This window comes from Chiloscyllium plagiosum, unplaced genomic scaffold (assembly GCF_037043375.1).
Source record: "Chiloscyllium plagiosum isolate Xiang-an unplaced genomic scaffold, Cpla_swu_hap1 HiC_scaffold_5, whole genome shotgun sequence".
In the NCBI taxonomy this organism is placed as follows: domain Eukaryota; kingdom Metazoa; phylum Chordata; class Chondrichthyes; order Orectolobiformes; family Hemiscylliidae; genus Chiloscyllium; species Chiloscyllium plagiosum.
Genome location: NW_028270143.1, coordinates 109,779,918 through 109,799,155, shown reverse-complemented (window position 1 = coordinate 109,799,155; position 19,238 = coordinate 109,779,918). Strand labels below are relative to the sequence as shown.

The following is a 19,238-nucleotide window of genomic DNA, read 5'->3' as shown; positions in this document are numbered from 1 at the left end:
CGACTAGCCAAGAGGAAAAGGGGAGTGTATGTAAAGACCAGGCAGCTAAGAACAGAACGGGCCCTGGAGGAATATCAGAAGAGTAGGACCAGTCTTAAACGAGGAATCAAGCGGGCTAAAAGAAGTCATGAAATAGCTTTCGTGAGCAGAATTAAGGAGAATCCAAAAGCCTTTTATTCTTATATAAGAAACAAGCGGGTAACCAGAGAAAGGGTTGATCAGGAAGGAAGGCTGTGTGTCGAACCTGAGAAAATGAGTGAGATTCTCAATGATTACTTTGCATCAGTGTTCATTGAGGAGAGGGACATGATGAATGTTGAGATCAGACATAGAAGTTTGTTTACTCTGGATCACGTTGACCTAAGGAGAGAGGATGTGTTGGGTAGGTGAAAGGATATTATGGTGGGTAAATCGCCAGGACCAGATGGGATTCATCCCAGGTTGCTGAGAGAGGAAATAGCTGGGGCCCTGACAGATATTTTTGAAGCACCCTTAAACACAAGTGAGGTGCCAGAGGACTGCTCATGTTGTCCCCCTGTACAAAGAGGGTAGTAGGGATATTCCAGGTAACTACAGACCAGTGAGCCTGACGTCAATGGTGGGAAAGTTGCTGGAGAAGGTACTAAGGGATAATATCTATTTATATTTAGAAAAGAATGGGCTTGTCAGTAATAGGCAACATTGTATTGTGCAGGGGAGATCATGCCTTACCAACTTAATAGAATTCTTTGAGGAAGTGATCAAGTTGATAGATGAAGGAAGGGCTGTAGATGTCATATACATGGAATTTAGTAAGGCGTTTGAGAAGGTTCCCCATGGTAAGCTAATAGAGAGTGAAGTCACATGGTGTACAGGGTGTTCTAGCTAGGTGGATAAAGAACTGGTTGAGCAACAGGAGACAGAGTAGTAGTAGTTAAATGGAGTTTCTCAAAATGGAGAAAGGTGACCAATAGTGTTCCACAGGGAGCAGCTCTGAGGCCATTGTTGTTTGTGACACACATAAATGATCTGGAAGAGGGCACCGTTGGTATGATCAGCAAGTTGCAGATAACGCGAAGATGGGTGGAGCAGCAGAAAGCATAAGGGACTGTCAAAGAATACTGGAGAATATAGATAGACTGGAGAATTGGGAGGAGAAGTGGCAGATGGAGTTCAATCCACACAAATGTGAGGTAATGTATTTTGGGAAGTCTAAATCTAGAGCGAATTATACACTAAACGCAAGAGCCTTAGGAAAAGTTGATGAACAGAGAGACCTGGGAGTGCAGGTCCATTGTATCCTGAAGGTTGCTGCACTGGTGGATAGTGTGGTCAATAAGGACTATGGTATGCTTATCTTCATCAGATGTATTGAGTATAAGAGCTGGCAGGTCATGTTAAAAATGTACAAGACTTTGGTTCGGCCGCATTTAGAATACTGTGTTCAGTTCTGGTCGCCACATTACCAACAGGATGTGGACTCTTTGGAGAGGGTGCAGAGAAGGTTTACAAGGATGTTACCTGGTATGGAACGTGCTAGCTATGAAGAGAGGTTGAGTAAGTTAGATTTGTTTACATTACGAAAAAGGAGATTGTTGAGGTCTACAAAATTATAAAGGGTATCGACAGGGATAAGCTTTTTTCCCCAGGGTGAAGGATTCAATAACGAGAGGTCATGTTTTCAAGGTGAAAGGTGAAATGTTTAGGGGGGGGGGGGGGAACACGCGGCAAGTACTTTACACAGAGGGTGGTAGGTGACTGGAACACGTTGCCAGCAGAGGTGGTAGAGGCAAGCACGGTAGATTCATTTCAGATGCGTCTGGACAGATGCATGAGTTGTTGGGGAGCAGAGGGATACAGATGCTTAGGAATTGGGCAACAGGTTTAGACAGTAGATTTGGATCGGCTTGGGCTTGGAGGGCCGAAGGGCCTGTTCCTGGGCTGTAAATTTTCTTTGTTGTTTCTTTGGAAACTCAGCTGCACTATTGGTTTCACAAATGTTACACTTCAACTCGTTTCAGTACACTCTGTGCCTCTCTAAGTCCATGGAGATCCCAGTCTCTCTTAAAGGTAAGTACATATTTACACCTTCATAACACCCTCACTCAAAGACAACTGTTGCAAGCGAATTTCTTCAGGAGCATGCTTTTCTCTGATCACCAAGTCACCCTTTATACCCTTTACATATGGAGAAACCTTGACACTGATCCAGTTCTCTCAAAGCCAGCTCTCAGAGTGAATAGGATGTCTAACATTCTTGTTCTTATCTGTTAGCCAGATTAACAACCATAATCAGAGAACTCATTCTGTGAGATCCAACAAGCTGACTTCTTTGCAATCACCACACCTTTATCACCTGGTTTTTTGATTAGTCTGAAGTAACCAGAGATTTCTTCAATTATTGCTCATAATTTGTGAAATCTACCACTATAAATGCAGAAATCTAATTAAAAGAAGCATCAACTGCCTTCCTGCCACCTGACCAGAAGTCACTCTTTTTGGATCCTTGCAATGGGAAATTGAAAATATAAATACTTACCTCTTGTATCAGCGGAGCACATGCTGAGCAGGAGCGGACAAGGGACTGCTGGGGAAGTAAGGCTTTATGCTTGGGTGGTTGCTTGACCCGAAACACTACTCGGGTAGTGTTACCTACCCGCCCTCTTCCTCTAACCAAAAAAAGGTTCCATGTGCCAGATTGGTAAGGTGACTAGTTTCTTTTTTTTGAAATTTTTCAGTAGTCTTGTTGTGAATTTAGAATAGTGGGAATGGAGGTTAGCGTAGTTGAATGTTCCTCCTACAGAACCAGGGAGCTAAGGGTCACCACTAGTGTTCCTGCTGACTGCATCTATGGGAAGTGCACCCAACACCAGCTCCTTGAAAACCACGTGAGGGAACTGGAGCTGGATAAACTTCGGATCATTCAGGAAGCAGAGGGGGCTATTGAGAGGATTTACAGGGAGGTAATCACACCTTAGGTAAATGAAGAAGGTACATGGGTTACCATCAGGGGAGGAAAGGGAACCAGCAGGCAGTGCAGGCAATCCCTGTGACTGTTTCCCTCAACAACAAGTATACTGTTTTGGATACTGTTGGGGGTGGGGCAACTTACCAGGGGTAAGCAATGGGGCACAGGTCTCTGGCAAAGAGTCTGTCCCTGTTGCTCAAGAAGGGAAGGGGAAGAGGAGCAGAGCATTAATCATTGTGCACTCCACAGTGAGGGATACAGAGAGGAGGTTCTAAGGGAACGAGAGAGACTCTCAGTTGGTGTGTTGCCTCTCAGGTGCCAGGGCTCGTGAGGTTTCTGATCATGTTTTCAGGATCCTTGAGGGGGAGGGGAGTGGGAGCAGCCCCAAATCATGGTTCACATAGGCACCAGAGATAGGAAGAGAGATGGGGATTTAAGGCAGAAATTTAGGGAGCAAGGGTGGAAGCTTAGAGCTGGAACAAACAGTTGTTATAATCTCTGGTTTGTTGCCTGTGCCACGTGCTAATGAGGCAAGGAATAGGGAGAGGGGAGTTGAACATGTGGCTACAGGGATGGTGCACGAGGGAGGGTTTTGGATTCCTGGATATTTGGCCTCATTCCGGGCTAGGTGGGGCCTCCACAAACAGGACAGTCTCCACCTGAACCAGAGGGGTATCAATGTCATGGGGGTGAAATTTACTAATGCTCTTCATATGGGTTGAAACTAATTCAGCAGGGGGATGGGAACCTAAATTGTCGTTCGAGTATACAAGAGGTTGAGAATAGTGAGGCCATAAATAAGGTTTCAAGGTCGCAAGAAGGCACCAGCAAGCAAGAAGTTGGTTTGAAGTGTGTCTACTTCAACACCAGGAGCATCCGGAATAAGGTGGGTGAACTTGCAGCATGGGTTGATACCTGGGATTTCGATGTTATAGCCATTTCGTAGACATGGGTAGAGCAGGGACAGGAATGGTTGTTGCAGGTTCCGGGATTTACATGTTTCAGTAAGAACACAGAAGATGGTTAAAAAAAAAGGAAGGTGGTATTGTTAGTCAAGAACAGTATTATGGTACCAAGAAAGAACATTTGAGGACTCATCTAGTGAGGTTAGAAACAGGAAAGGAGAGGTCACCCTGTTGGGAGTTTTCTGTAGCCTTCCGAATTGTTCCAGGGATGTAGAGGAAAGGATAACAAAGATGATTCTTGATAGGAGCGAGAGTAACAGGGTAGTTGTTATGGGAGACTTTAACCTCACCAATACTGACTAAGAATACTATAGTTCAAGTAGTTTAGATGGGTCAGTTTTTGTTCAATGTGTGCAGGAGGGTTTTCTGGCACAGTATGTAGACAGGCCAACAAGGGGCAATGCCATATTGGATTTGGTACCCGGGAATGAACATGGCCAGAAGTTAGATTTGGAGGTAGGTGAGCACTTTGGCGATAGTGACCATAATTCGGTTACGTTTACAATAGCAATGAGCAGGGATTGGTATAGAACACAGAACATAGAACATTGAAAATTACAGCACAGAACAGGCCATTTGACCCACGGTGTCGTGCTGAGGGTTAATCCTAATGTAAAATAAAATAACTTACCTACATACCCCTCAATTCATTATAGTCCATGTGCATGTTCAGCAGTCGTTTAAATGTCCCTAATGACTCTGCTTCCACCACCACCACCGCTGACAACGCATTCCACGCATTCACAACTCTGTGTAAAGAACCTACCTCTGACCTCCCCTCTATACCTTTTTCTTAATATCTTAAAACTATGAGCCCTTGTGCCCTGCCCTGGGGAAAAGTCTCTGGCTATTGACTCTCTTCATTCCTCTCATTACCTTGTATATCTCGATCAGGTCACCTCTCTTCCTCCTTCTCTCCAGAGAGAAAGTCTGAGCTTAATCAACCTCTCTTCGTAAGGCAAGCCCTCCAGTCCAGATAGCAGCCTGGTAAACCTTCTTTGCACCACCTCCAAAGCCTCTGTATCTTTCTTATAGTAGGGTGACAGGAACTGGACACAATATTCCAAGTGTGGTCTCACCAGGGACTTGTAGAGCTGTAGCAAAACTTTGCGGCTCTTAAATTCGATCCCCTGTTAATGAAAGCCAAAACATCATATGCTTTCTTAACAACTCTATCCACTTGGGTGGCAACTTTGAGGGATCTATGTACTTGCACACCCAGATCCCTCTGTTCCTCCACACCGCCAACATTCCTGTCTTTAATCCTACATTCAGCATTTAAATTCGACCTTCCAAAATGCATTACTTCGCATTTATCCAGGTTGAACTGCTATTTCTCAGCCCAGCTCTGCACCCTGTCTACTGTCTGCAGTAGCCCTCGACGCTATCGACAGCACCCCAACCTTAGTGTCATCTGCAAATTTACTAACCCACCCCTCAACCTCCTTATCCAAGTCATTTATAAAAACTACAAAGAGCATAGGCCCAAGAACAGAGCCCTGCAGGACTCCACTCAACACTGACCTTCAGGCAGAATACTTTCCATCTACAACCACTCTCTACCTTCTGTCAGCCAACCAATTCTGAATATTGTTATCCAAATCTCCCTGTATCCCATACCTCCTGACTTTATCAATGAGCCTGCCATTGGGAACCATATCAAATGCCTTGCTGACGTCCATATACACCACATCCACTGCTTGATCTTCATCGACATGTCTTGTCACCTCCTCAAAGAACTCAATAAGATTTGTGAGGCATGACCTGCCCCTCACAAAGCCACGTTGACTGCCTTTAATTACACTATGCTTTGCCAAATAGTCATAAATCCTATCCTTCAGAATTCTTTCCAAAACTTTGCTGACCACAGGCGTAAGACTGACTGGTCTGTAATTGCCAGGGATTTCTCTATTACCCTTCTTGAAAAGAGGAACATTTGCCTCCTTCCAATCCTCTGGTATGATTCCCTTGGAGAGTGAAGAGGCAAAGATCTTCGCCAGCGGCTTAGCAACCTCCTTTCTCACTTCCCGGAGCAGCCTGGAAAAATCTGATCTGGCCCTAGGGACTTATCAATCTTAATGTTTTCCAAAATTTCCAGCACATCAACTTCATCAATCTTCATCTGGTCAAGCCTCTCTCCCAGCTCCTCAAAGTTCTCCTTCACAACAAGGTCCCTTTCCTTGGTGAAAAACTGAAGCAGAAACTCATTTAGGGCTTCCCCTATCTGCTCAGTCTCCACGCACAAGTTCCCTACACTATCCCTGATCGGCCCTACTTCTCCCTGATCATTCTCTTATTCCTCACGTTTGAGTAAAATGCTTTTGGGTTCTTCCTAATCCCTCTTGCTAAGCGTTTTTCATGCCCCCTCCTGGCTCTCCTCAGTCCATTTCTGAGCTCCTTTTTAGCAAACCTGTAATCCTCTAAAGCTGTGCTAGGTCCTTGCTTCTTCCACCTTGCGTACGCTGCCTTCTTCCTTTTGACAAGAAGTTCCTCTGTTCTCGTCATCCAAGGCTCCTTAATCTTATCCCTTCTTACCTGTCTCAGAGGAACAAATTTGTGCATCACTCGCAATAACTGCTCCTTAAATAGTCTCCACATGTCTGCTGTGCCCTTTCTGTGGAACTATTGCTCCAGGTTTATACTTCCCAACTCCTGTCTGATAGTGTCATAATTTCCTTTTCCCCAATTAAATATCTTCCCTCCGTAACTGCTCCTTTCACTCTCCGAGGCAATGGTAAATGTGAGGCAGTTGTGATCACTATCACCAAAGTGTTCTCCCACTGCGAGGTCTGACATCTGTCCTGGCTCGTTGCTGAGCACCAAATCTCAAATGGCCTCTCCCCTCGTTGGTCTGTCTACATACTGAGTAAGGGAAACCCTCCTAAACATACCTGACAAAACGGCTCCATCCAAACCATCTGCATTAAGGATGTTCCAGTCAATATATGGAAAGTTGAAATCACCCATAACAACAACTCTGCTACACCTGCATTTTTCCAGAATCTGCCCGCCTATGAGTTCTTCAATCTCTCTCTACTGCTATTAGGGGGTCTGTAGAAAACCCCCAATGAGATGGCTGTTCCCTTGCTGATCCTAACTTCCACCCATACCGACTCAGTAGACAAACCTTCCTCGACAACCTTAGTGCATCACAGCTACAGAAACTCTCTGATTAGCAATGTTACACCCCCTCCTCTTTTTTTCACCCTCCCTGTTCTTTTTAAACATTCTAAACCCTGGAACATCAAGCAATGATTCCTGCCCCTTTGAAACCCACGTCTCCATTACAGCCACAACATCATAGCCCCAATTACTGATTCATTTCCTTGTTCAAGAAGGGGAGTAGAGACAACCCTGGTAATTATAGACCAGTGAACCTTCGGTTGTGGGTAAAGTGTTGGAAAGGGTTATAAAAGAGATAGGATTTATAATCATCCGGAAAGGAATAAGTTGATTAGGGACAGTCAAGACTGTTTTGTGAAGAGTAGGTCACAAACCTTATTGAGTTCTTTGAGAAGATGAATGAGGGTAAAGCAGTTGATGTAGGGCATCTGGAATTCAGTAAGGCATTCAATAAGGTTCCCCATGGTAGACTATTGCACAAAATACGGAGGTATGGAATTGAGGGTGATTTAGCAATTTGGATCAGAAATTGGTAAGCTGAATGAAGACAGAGGGTGGTGGTTGATGGGAAATATTCATCCTGGAGTTCAGTTACTAGTGGTGTACAGCAAGGATCTGCTTTGGGCCCATGGCTGTTTGTCATTTTTATATATGACCTGGATGAGGACATAGATGGATGTGTTAGGACATTTGCAGATGACACGAAGGTCTGTAGAGTTGTGGATAGTGACGAAGGATGTTGTAGGTTAAAGAGGGACATTGATAAGCTGCAGACCTGAGCTGAGAGGTCAGAAGTTAAATGTAATGCAGAGAAGTGTGAGGTGAGGAAAGAGTAACAGGAATGCAGAGTACTGGGCTAATGGTAAGATTCTTGCTCGTGTAGATGATTGGAGAGATCTCGGTGTCCAGATACATAGATCCTTGAAAGTTGCCACCCAGATTGAGAGGGTTTTAAGGTGGTAGATGGTGTTAACTTGTATTGGTAGAGGGATTGAGTTTCGGAACCATGAGATCATGCTGCAGCTGTACAAAACTCTGGTGCCACCACACTTGACAGTTCTGGTCACCGCATTATAGGAAGGATGTGGAAGCTTTGGAAAAGGTTCAGAGGACATTCATTAGGATGTTGCCTGGCATGGTGGGAAGGTCTTAGGAAAGGCTGAGGAAAGGCTGAGAGAATTGAGGCTGTTTTTGTTAGAGAGAAGGTGGTTGAGAGTTGACTTAATTGAGACATAAAAGATAATCAGAGGGTTAGATACGATGGACAGAGAGAGTTTTTTTTCCCTCAGATGGCAATGGCCCACATGAGGGGGCATAGCTTCAAATTGTTGGGTGACAGATGTGGGACACATATCAGAGGTAGTTTCTTTACTCACTCAGAGAGGAGTAGGGGCGTGGAATGCACTACCTGCAACAGCAGTCAACTTGCCAACTTTAAGGCCTTTTAAATAATAATTAGATAGATATATAGATGAGAATGGAATAGTGTAGTCAGATTGGCTTCAGAGTGGTTTCACAGGTCAGTGCAACATTGAGGGCCAAAGGGCCTGTGCTGCACTGTAATGTTCTATGTTCTAAAGTTGTCTTTCATTACTTTTATTTTTTATCGTATCCCTGAAATGGCACTCACTCGTACTTTCCAAGTATTTGCTCTATTTGCAATTTTTAACATTACAGATGTTGACTTTAACCCTCAAATTAAACATTTCCAGGCTAATGCACATTACCATTTATCAGCACTTGTCATTCATTGGGCATCTTGTTACCCATATTACATAACTCACAAACATTGCAGTAATGAATGAGCCATCACTGCTGTTACTCCTCAGCAGTAATGTTCTCCATTCATCATTCAACCCTTTCCAGGCTTTTAGTGGCACTCAGCAACCTCTTTCAGTACACTCATTTAATGCATACAAACTGCAGCCTCTCAGTGGAATAGTTGAATCACAGTTTCTTGATCTTCATGTCATTCAAAAGAGAATAAAATTACTTCTTCAATCTTTAAACCAATGTTTTCCATGTGTCTTTTAAGGTCAAACAATATTCTTCTTTCATTGGCTCTATCCCTACTCTTTTTCATTTATTCATATCCATCTGACACGAAAATACAACTTTCAAATCCCCTTCTACTGTTAAAGCTACAACTATGAACTCTTTTTCTTCTAACTCAAACACTTCTTTCATTTAGGAAAACTCATCATAAATCTGAAGTCCAGCAAGCACTTGAATACTGTTGTCATAATTGATGAGGCTCTTCTTGCATCCCTAGTGTGCTACCAGACACAAGCCATTTATCCTCCTTTATAACAATTCTTCTTTTTCATAAATTCTATGGAGGCATTTCTATCTTACTTTTCTAAATTCCAAATAGTCAATCATACGATATGATCTGCTATATTTCGACTCTATCTAGCTACAGTGTGAATCAGAATTCAAATTCCTACAGTGTGGAAACAGGCCCTTTGGCCCAACAAGTCCACACCAAGCCTCCGAAGAGTAACCCACCCAGACCCATTTCCCTACCCTATATTTACCTAATGCACCTAACCTACGCATTCCTGAACACAATGGGCAATTTAGAATGGCCAATTCACTTGACCTACACATCTTTTTGGACTGTGGAGGAAACAGGAGCACCCGGAGGAAACCCACACAGACATGGGAAGAACGTGCAAACTCCACACAGACAGTCGCCAGAGGTTGGAATCGAACCTAGGTCCATGATGCTGTGAGGCAGCAATGCTAACCACTGAACCACCATGTGCTAAAAACAAGACTTGTTACTTTGAGCTTATCACCCACAGAAGATCTCAAAACTTGCAACTCTTCAGCTTTCAGTCTCACCTCCTTGTTACACTCAAAATATACTTTCAACCAATCATTACTTCCTGATTTACCTCTTTCTTTATGCCATTTAACCTAAATGGTTTCCTGCACTTATTCTCAGCTTCTCACTTTAAAATGCAGCTCACTGTGACTCGCATTCTGAAAAGCTCACAAACTTGGAAACTTTCCAACTCATAAGTACTATTTTGTATATTGCGTAGAAATCTATAAATCCGCTAAATACGTTTATTTCTTTTCATCTATTTAAGGCCACTCAGCATAACTTGGAAAATGATGAATTCTGATATTTTCTGAAGCACTACATAAGTCACTGTACTCTAATACATCCCATTAATCCTGTTTGAACAGCTGTGTCTGTGCATTTGTTAGCAGAATTTTAAATTGTTCAATCACTTCTTTTTTCCTTCTCTTCTTTTCTTTTCATAAATCCCTATAGTAAACAATTCAGGAATCTCATTCTTTTACTGAAAAAGGTGGCAGAGTTTTGCCAATGTTCTGTCTTCTTAGTCACAGCATGTGTTGTCTGATACAATCACTTCACATGCAAATTACACTTAAACCTTCAGCCATGTCAAGTCAGCTGTTGGACACCACCACCATTGGAACACATTCACATTAAATTTTGATTACAGAGAAAAATGATGAAACGATGCATGGAAGTTGAGACAAAAAGATCTCATCACTGAAAGATGATATCTTATAAACTTTTTTTTTCTGAAATTGTCCGAGCATTCTTTTACTCCCATGGGTAAAAATCGTGAAACTTTGTTCAGAATACTGTAGGTACAAGTACCTGAGGCAGGCTGCACTAGCTCAAAAAGGTACCACCTTCAAGGCCAATTATGATTGGGAATAAATGCTATCTTGCTAGTGACTTCAACATCCCATACAAACAAAATAAGACAACAGAAATCAGACTTGTAAAAGTTCTCCAACTACCGATAAACCAGATTATCGTGTCATTATTCTTAAAACAAGGATTGTGAAAATAACCCATAAAATGAGAACAAAAGAGGACAGAATTTTCCCAGGCTTTAAACAGGCTAGACAATGACAAGAGTGAAAAAAAATCAGATTCCCAATGTCAAGCAAAAACAATTCTGATGCTAACTTTAAGTAGCAAGTTCTGAATCTTGCAAATGAGAAGTATTACTGAATATTTGTGCATTTTCACAGCATTAGCAGCTATTTGGTCTCATTTCTGTACAGCACGCCATAGGCAGTGTCAATTCCAGGCATAGACGTCAGAACAGATAGCTGGTGTCACAGACCTTGGTTGTTCTTCCTATCCATGCTCTTCATGATTTTATAAACCTTTGTAAGATCATCCTTCAGCCTCCAACACTAGAGAGAAAATAGCCCGAATCTATTCGGCCTGTCCTACAGCTCAAACCGACCAACCTTGGCAACATCCTTGTAAATCTTTTCTGAAACCTTTTAAGTTTTACAACATCCTGCTGATAGGAAGGAGACCAGAACTGAACACGGTATTCCAGAACTGGCCTAACCAATGTCCTGTACAGCTGCAACATGACTCCAACTCCTATGCTCAGTGCACTGACCAATAAAGGCTAGTGTACCAAACACCTCCTTTACTATCCTTTCTCCTAATAGCTGGGCGTCTCCAAACTGCCAGCCTGAAGACATGAGTACAGTTACTTTCACAACACCCTCATACACCACTTCAAAACGTAAGGACTTCACTTTGGAGCTCAGGGACATTCATGTCTTGTGTGCTTCTGTGAGATTGATTTGTGTGCGTGGACAAACACGTATCCATATATGATACACCTTAAATCTCTCAGCTTGTTTTTCTACAACTCACTCACTTTGCATTTACTTTTGAGGTTCACAGCATCTCAGGCCTCCATTGCATTTTAGTGCATTGATGCTCAATGAAAACTTACAGGCTTTCAGCATCTCTGACTTGCATTGGACTTTCACACAGACAGAAAGGCAAACAGCATAGCATGCTTGGTAGCACTAAACAAACAAAGGTCCAGACAGGTTGCCATGCAGCATCATGCTACATCAATGTTGCTAGCAGCTTATGAAGCAAATACATTACAGAGGAGGAGGTGCTGAATGTCTTGAAACGCATAAAAGTGGATAAATCCCCAGGACCTGAGCAGGTGTACGCGAGAACTCTGTGGGAAGCTAAGGAAGCAATTGCTGGGCCCCTTGCTGAGATACTTGTATCATCGATAGTCACTGGTGAGGTGCTGGAAGACTGGAGGTTGGCTAACGTGGTGCCACTATTTAAGAAAGGTGGTAATGACAAGGCAGGGAGTGATAGACCGGTGAGCCTGACGTCGGTAGTGGGCAAGTTGTTGAAGGGAATCCTGGGGGACAGGACATAGATGTATTTGGAAAGGCAAGGACTGATTAGGGATAGTCAGCATGGCTTTGTGCGCGGGAAATCATGTCTCTCAAACTTGACCGAGTCTTTTAGAAGAACGGTACATGTGATCTAAATGGACTTCAGAAAGGTGTTCAACAAGGTTCCTCATGATAGACTGGTTAGCAAAGTAAGATCTCATGGAATACAGGGAGAATTAGCCATTTGTTTATAGAACTGGCTTGAAGGTAGACAGAGGGTGATAGTGGTGGGTTGCTTTTCAGACTGGAGGTCTGTGACCAGTGGTGTGCCACAAGGATCGGTGCTGGGTTCACTACTTTTTGTCATTTATATAAATGACTTGGATATGAATATAGGAGGTATAATTCATAAGTTTGCAGATGACACCAAAATTGGAGGTGTAGTGGACAGCGAAGGAGGTAACCTCAGATTACAACAGGATCTTGATCAGGTGGGCAAATGGACTGAGGAGAGGCTGGTGCAGTTTAATTTAGATAAATGTGAGGTGCCGCATTTTGAAAAAGCAAATCAGAGCAGAACCTATACTTTTAATGGTAAGGTCCAAGGGAGTGTTGCTGAACAAAGATCTTGGAGTGCAGGTTCATAGTTCCTTGAAAGTAGAGTTGCAGGTAGATAGGAAAGTGAAAGCGGTGTTTGGTATGCTTTCCCTTATTGGTCAGAGTATTGAGTATAGGAGTTGGGACGTCATGTTTCAGCTGCACAGAACAGTGGTTAGGCCACATTTGGAAAACTGTGTGCAGTTCTGGTCTCCCTCCTATCAGAAGGATGTTGTGAAACATGAAAGGGTTCAGAAAAGGTCTACAAGGACTTTGCCAGGGTTGGATGGTTTGAGCTACAGGGAGAGGGAGAATACGCTGGGCTGTTTTCTTTGGAGCATCGGAGGCTGAGGGGTGATCTTATAGAGGTTTACAAAATCATGAGGGGCATGGATAGGTCAAATAGACAAGGTATTTTCCTTGGGATGGGTGAGTCCAGAATTAGAGGGCTTAGGTTTAAGTTGAGAGGGAAAAGATATCAAAGGGACCTAAGGGGCAACTTTTTCACGCAGAAGGTGGTGCCTGTATGGAATGAGCTGCCAGAGGAAGTGGTGGTGGCTGGTACAATTACAACACTTAAAAGGCACTTGGATGGTTCAGAGGGATAGTGGCCAAATGCTGGCAAATGGGACTAGATTAATTTACGATATCTGATCGACATGGACGAGTTGGACCAAACTGTCTGTATCCATGCTGTACTTCTCTATGACTGTGTGTGGAAATTGCTGAAAAAGCTAGCATTTATTGTCCATCCACTTGAGAAAGTAGTAGTGAACAAGCTTCTTAAACTGATGCAGTCTTGTCAAGTTGTTGGTATATCACACTGTGGTTAGGGAAGAAGTTTTATATTTTAACCCAACAATGATGGAGGGATGGCAACATAACTCCAATTCAATTTGGTGCATGATTTGATGATGGGCTATTATGTACGGTGCTGCCCTAGTTCTTTTTGGTGCTTGAATTAACTGGGGGTTTATAAAGTGCTCAATAAGTCTTCAAGTTGCTATAATGCTTCATTTTAAGCAAGGGGTGAAAGGTACGTGGGAATATGGATTTAAGGTGATGGTAAGATCGGCTATGTCCTTAGTAAATGACAAATCAAGCTTGAAGGACTAAATGGGCCAGTCCTGCGACTTGTTTTTACATTTATTTTGTAGATGGTACTCATAGCAGCAATGGTGTGGAGGCAGTGGACTTTCAACAGAGTGAATGGTGTGCCAATGAATGGGGCTAAAACATCCGCCTGTATAGCCCCAGCAATCACAATACTTAAAACACTTAGCTCTTTCACACGTTTGTTCACCGCACCAAGCTTTACTGTACTGCCTTCTCATACTTACCATTATAATCCTTACTCATTCTACAGCTCACATCTTACAGTATTATTTTACTCTCATCACATATTGAGATCAGCTCAGGCTTTGAGCATTTTCGAAGCTGTTACCAACACATGCCCTTCTGTCTTGCAGAAGAGACCTGCACACAACTCTAGACATATGGGTTGGCACCACAAGGGAAGTTCACTAACTTTGACAGATGCACCACAGAAAGCATACTGTCCGGGTACATAACGGCCTGGTATGGCGACTGCTCTGCCCAGAACCGTAAAGAACTACAGATCTTAGTAGGCTAGATAATGCCAGAAAATGTGTCGTTATTTGATAAAGTCTGTAGCTTCATTTGTCTATATTAACAGAATATGCCTCAATAATAATGTGGGGAGATCACTATTCACATCCCCTCTCATTAAAAAAAAACATAGCCTCCTGTTTGCTATAATTAAAAGAAATTCTTTGAAAACTTATCATGACTACATTAGACTTTTCCTACTCATCAGAATTTTGGTGTTTAGATTTCACTGATTTGCAGGTCTAAAAACGAAGTATTGAAACATACATTCCAACAGCTGTAATTTCAAACTACAGGTCTACATTTTGACTCAGGTCAGTTGTTAAGTTTTCACAAGAATAAATCACAGCTTACCCAAGGTTCTTGACATTACCGGTAATGCAGAACTAAGGACCAATATTGAGACACAATTTCCAATAATCTGTTAGAGGGAAAGAAAAACATGGAAAGAAATCACTATTAAGTTTCTAACTTGTAAACCAAAATGAGCATAGTGTTAAATTAGAACAGTAGTATAACAAAAGTAATTTTAAAATACTTTAAAGAATCAAGGCTCTCAGAGGTTGTGCATAATATTTGATTTAGCGAATTATAGTTTGATCTCACTGGATACAAAATGCCCTCCATTTTGGAAGAAGTACTTAGTTTGAGCATCAGATCAGGATGATGCAGTCAAATGTTATAAAACTGCTCAATTTAACAAAGACTGCAAGATTTGACTTTGAAATTAAACTAAAGTTGTAGATAATCCTGCTTCATGGTCAGCAGTGCAGCTGCCAACCTCCTTCTTAGAAAAATTCAAAAAGGCAAATCACAGCAATAGATAAATAATTCCTTCCAAAAACTTACGTAGGATTAAGGAACACTTTTGTTGAAAAAAATTCCTATTTAGGGATTTAGTTTGCAATAAGCAGTTACTTGAAGCTTCCCTTCAGACAAAATCCAAGTTTAGTTTGCACTCACATCTTGATTGCATACAACAGTTATCATTACACAGATTTGGACTTTTAAAAATTCTTTTCAACCTGTTTAAATAACAGAAAAAGGATTCTAACAATGTTGCCACAAAAATCATGGTACAGTGATAGTCTTAAATCTCTAGTTTATATATGCAAAACGGAGGTGGCACCATCTGTCTCTAAGTAGTTTTGAAGTTTTAGATCTTCAATCTTAGTGCTTCGCTTTGAAGAACAATTTTCTGTAGACACTCTAAATAAACTGAATTCTATGGCTTATATGCTAGCATTAGAGGTACAATTAGTTCAATTAAAGTTACTCATTAGCAGATGTTTCCTTTGAAGAAAAGTCCTTTCACTGGATTTCTATAGCTAGTTAACAAGCCTTTCCATCGCAAGCTATTTACAACTGAATGGACACCATCCAAACCAAACAGAGTACATCCTTTTTCTTCACTACCTAGTTTTATGAAAATCTTCCAGTTTGTATTTACGCAGCACACAAACAAATATTGGTCATTGCAAATGAGCCATTAAAGGCAATTACTGAAGAAAACCTGGCAGCTGTCTGGTTACAAGAGAGGCCACATATACATCATCACCTCTGCCCACCATACCTTTGTCATGGTTGTGTCGTCTTTCGTGGGAGTGAGGGCTGCAAAGAACCGGAGGCTATAGAAGCCGACGACAGAGGACACCATCAGATAGCTGTGAGAATTAAGGAAAAGGACCTCTGCAGAGTGAGGAATGCACGGTTTCATTCATATTCTTAACCATCTCCTTCACTTCCTTAGAGTTGGATACAACAAAGAATTTCTCTCAAGTGTCTGTCATAACAGGTCCAAGCCATCACTACTGTTTTCCTAGATCCAACTCTTAGTAAAATACCACTGTGGCAGAAAACTTGTTATAATACTTGTTGACAGACATGACTGGGAAAAAGGATACAAAATCAGAATGATTTCAATCGCTGCACCAACAAACCCAAATGCAGACAGAGAGGCTTTACCAAGGCCCAGTTCCTGAAAGAAGAGAAAAAAGCATGAAAACAAAGTCTTTCTCCCATGAAATAAACCTGGAGACTCGGGCATTGCATTTTTTTGTCACACAGTGACAAGTTTGCACAATAAAACATTGTTACTTTCAAGAGGAGATTTGTAGCCAAACAGAACATGCAACATCAATAAACAATGCTCATAACTTAATCATTTATCATAATTTTTAAAAAGTATGAAAATTGAAAAATCAGGTACACCAGAATCTGCAAAGAAACAAATAAGTTACTTTTTAGATCGGCAATGTATTTGGTTAGAGTTAGATTTGCTTTTCTCTTAACAGATGCAATCAGGCCCGCTGTAGATTTCTGACAGTTTTTGTTTTTGTGTCAGCATTATGGAACATGCAAACTCCCAACCGTTTTTAATCTCGATACTTTAGGTTCCACATTAAGTTTATCTTTCACTTTACACAAATTAAAATTTTACTAATGTAACCATAAATCAAGGTCAATCTGTTTTTTGGAAGTGGTTAAAAATCCCATGATAGTATTTGAAAAGGGGCGTGGAATTTTTCCACTTCTGTTACCAAGCATTTCTGTTTCCAACACCATCTAAAAAAGATAGTTCTTCTCATTACTTTTGGGATATTGCTGCTGCATTTGCCTTCAAAACAATCCCTGCACATTGCAAAAATTATAATAACACCTTGAGAAATGATAAAGTCCGACGTAGATACAATATGTTTTGTACAAATCAAGTGCTTTAAAACAGAATTCCCATCTCTGCTTCTGCAACTATTAAAAAAATGCACTTAATACCTGAAGATAAGAAACTGCATCTTTATTTACAACTTCAATATCTTAAAAACTCAAAACTTGTTTTTAAAAATGATATTCCGTCCTTAAAAATAAAACAAATCCTGTAGCAGATATGAACTGTCAAAAAAATATAATTTATTGAAGCTCTATATTATGGGAAGAAATGCTGTTATGCTCTGCCTAAAAACGAACTGCAGATTAAGTCTTTATGCATAAGCAGGAAACATGCCATCAATTGCTCCAGCATCTGCAGTCCTCACTTTCTCCTAATCAATTGAGATCCTGTTTGGCTGAGGCCATAACAAGGTTATATGGATGTAAAGGGTTACATGCAAACCAGGTGACATTATTGTTGAACACTACTGTGTAGTGGTCCAAGTAACCCTGAAACTTTACATTCAAACTTGCAAATGCAGTTTCATATATGCATTCAATTTCAAGAAATTTTGAGATTTAAGCTGTTGGGGACTGTCAGACACACCCAAAAGTGGTCCACTGATGTCTTGGCTGTGGCTATCTCATCTGTTCTATATGCAACTCTAACACTCCAATGATTCTTTATTGGCAGTGGCCTTGCAAACCACACAGTCGTACTGAAGTTTTAAAATAGTACAGGTAGGCAACAATGGTTCTGGATGCGTTGCCACCACTTTGCTTCAAAAAGGGCAATTATAGATTGGCAATAAGTACCAAATTCCCAAACACTACTCCCATGTCAAGAGTAAAAATGTTTAGAAATATACTTCAATCAACATTTAAATTTTTGAAATTAGATGAAAGATCAAGTGAAAAATACATGGTCAAATCTGAAGTAGTTAACTGTGGTAACTTAAGATGGATGTTTCATAAATTTGCTAATCAAGCAAGTGTGAACCAAGAGAAAAACGCTGTTTATTTTCTGAAGAAAATAAGTCCACAGTCCAAAGATCTGCAGGTTAGGTGGATTGCCCATAGTGTCGGGGTGGATTAGCTATGGGAAATGCAGGATTATAGGGATGCAGTGGGTCCGGGTGGGATGCACTTCAGAGTGTCAGTGTGGACTTGATGGGCCAATAGCTGCTTTCACACCGTCGAGATGCGATGATCTAGAAGACGACAGACATAGCAAGGAAACAAAATGTAATGAATATCTCAATAATTAACTAGAAAAAAATGCTTTACGTCACAAAGCTATGATTAAATTTGAATGGATTTAGATCTTTTAGCCCATTGTATCAGATTTTGGGAAAAGAGAGAGACAAAATTCAAAACAAGTAGAAAAATTCCATCCATAATTAGAGGCAAACATTTTACGTATTTCAGAAGTTTCCTCAGAGCAAGAAGTAGGATTTTCTCTGGAAATATAACAGAACAGGAGCAGCAAAAAAAAAGATAATTCTGGCGAGAATTTAAAATAACAAATCTCAAAACTGTAAATTAGGTATTTATTACATTTGCAAATGCAACATCATGACAACAACTGCTTCAAAAGTGCAAGACAGCTACATAATCTAAATCCTAGCTTTGAGTGAAACACTCTGTCTTTATCTCTCCAAACCTAAAGTAAATCGCTTGTAGGTGTCTGTTTAAATAGAGAGCTGCTATTGACAAGCAGCATAGAAAGCTTTTCAGTGGTCTGAGTAAACAAGCAATTTGTGATAAATGATATACAACCACAACAAGGCTCTGCAAAAAACAGCATGGAAATTAGCACTCCTGTATGGAACCCAACAAATGCAGCCCGATCTTTCGGAGGAGTTAGTATGGAAATGTAGATGGATCTAAAAACTAAAACAGAGAACTAAATTGAGATAGAAACAATGATAAATACAAGTTGTGGTAGTTGAATTAGTTATTTTATTTAAGCATACTTATATCATTGCAAATATTTCAGGATTATATAATCAAAATTATGGTGTGGGAAAATAAGTAGAAATTCTTACTTGATCAGAAAAATCCCTGATTCAAATCAAGATTATGTAAATTAAGGCATGGAGTTTTTTTGTTATTTCAAAATGCTAACCAATCTACTTCTGGCTCTATTAAAAAATGATGGC

The 19,238-nt window shown here is 41.1% G+C and overlaps 1 protein-coding gene across 7 annotated transcripts in view; it reads right to left on the bottom strand.

Annotated features, from left to right (window-relative positions):
• Positions 1-19,238, bottom strand: part of lmbr1 (limb development membrane protein 1) — a 268,615-nt gene that overhangs the window by 30,235 nt on the left and 219,142 nt on the right. For all 7 annotated transcript variants that reach the window (XM_087987559.1, XM_087987560.1, XM_043690708.2 and 4 more), the window contains 3 exons: positions 16,335-16,408; positions 16,004-16,094; positions 14,785-14,851 (listed from right to left, as the gene is read on the bottom strand). In XM_087987559.1, coding sequence (XP_087843685.1) covers positions 14,785-14,851; positions 16,004-16,094; positions 16,335-16,408 — 232 coding nt within the window. The remainder of the gene's footprint in view (positions 1-14,784; positions 14,852-16,003; positions 16,095-16,334; positions 16,409-19,238) is intronic.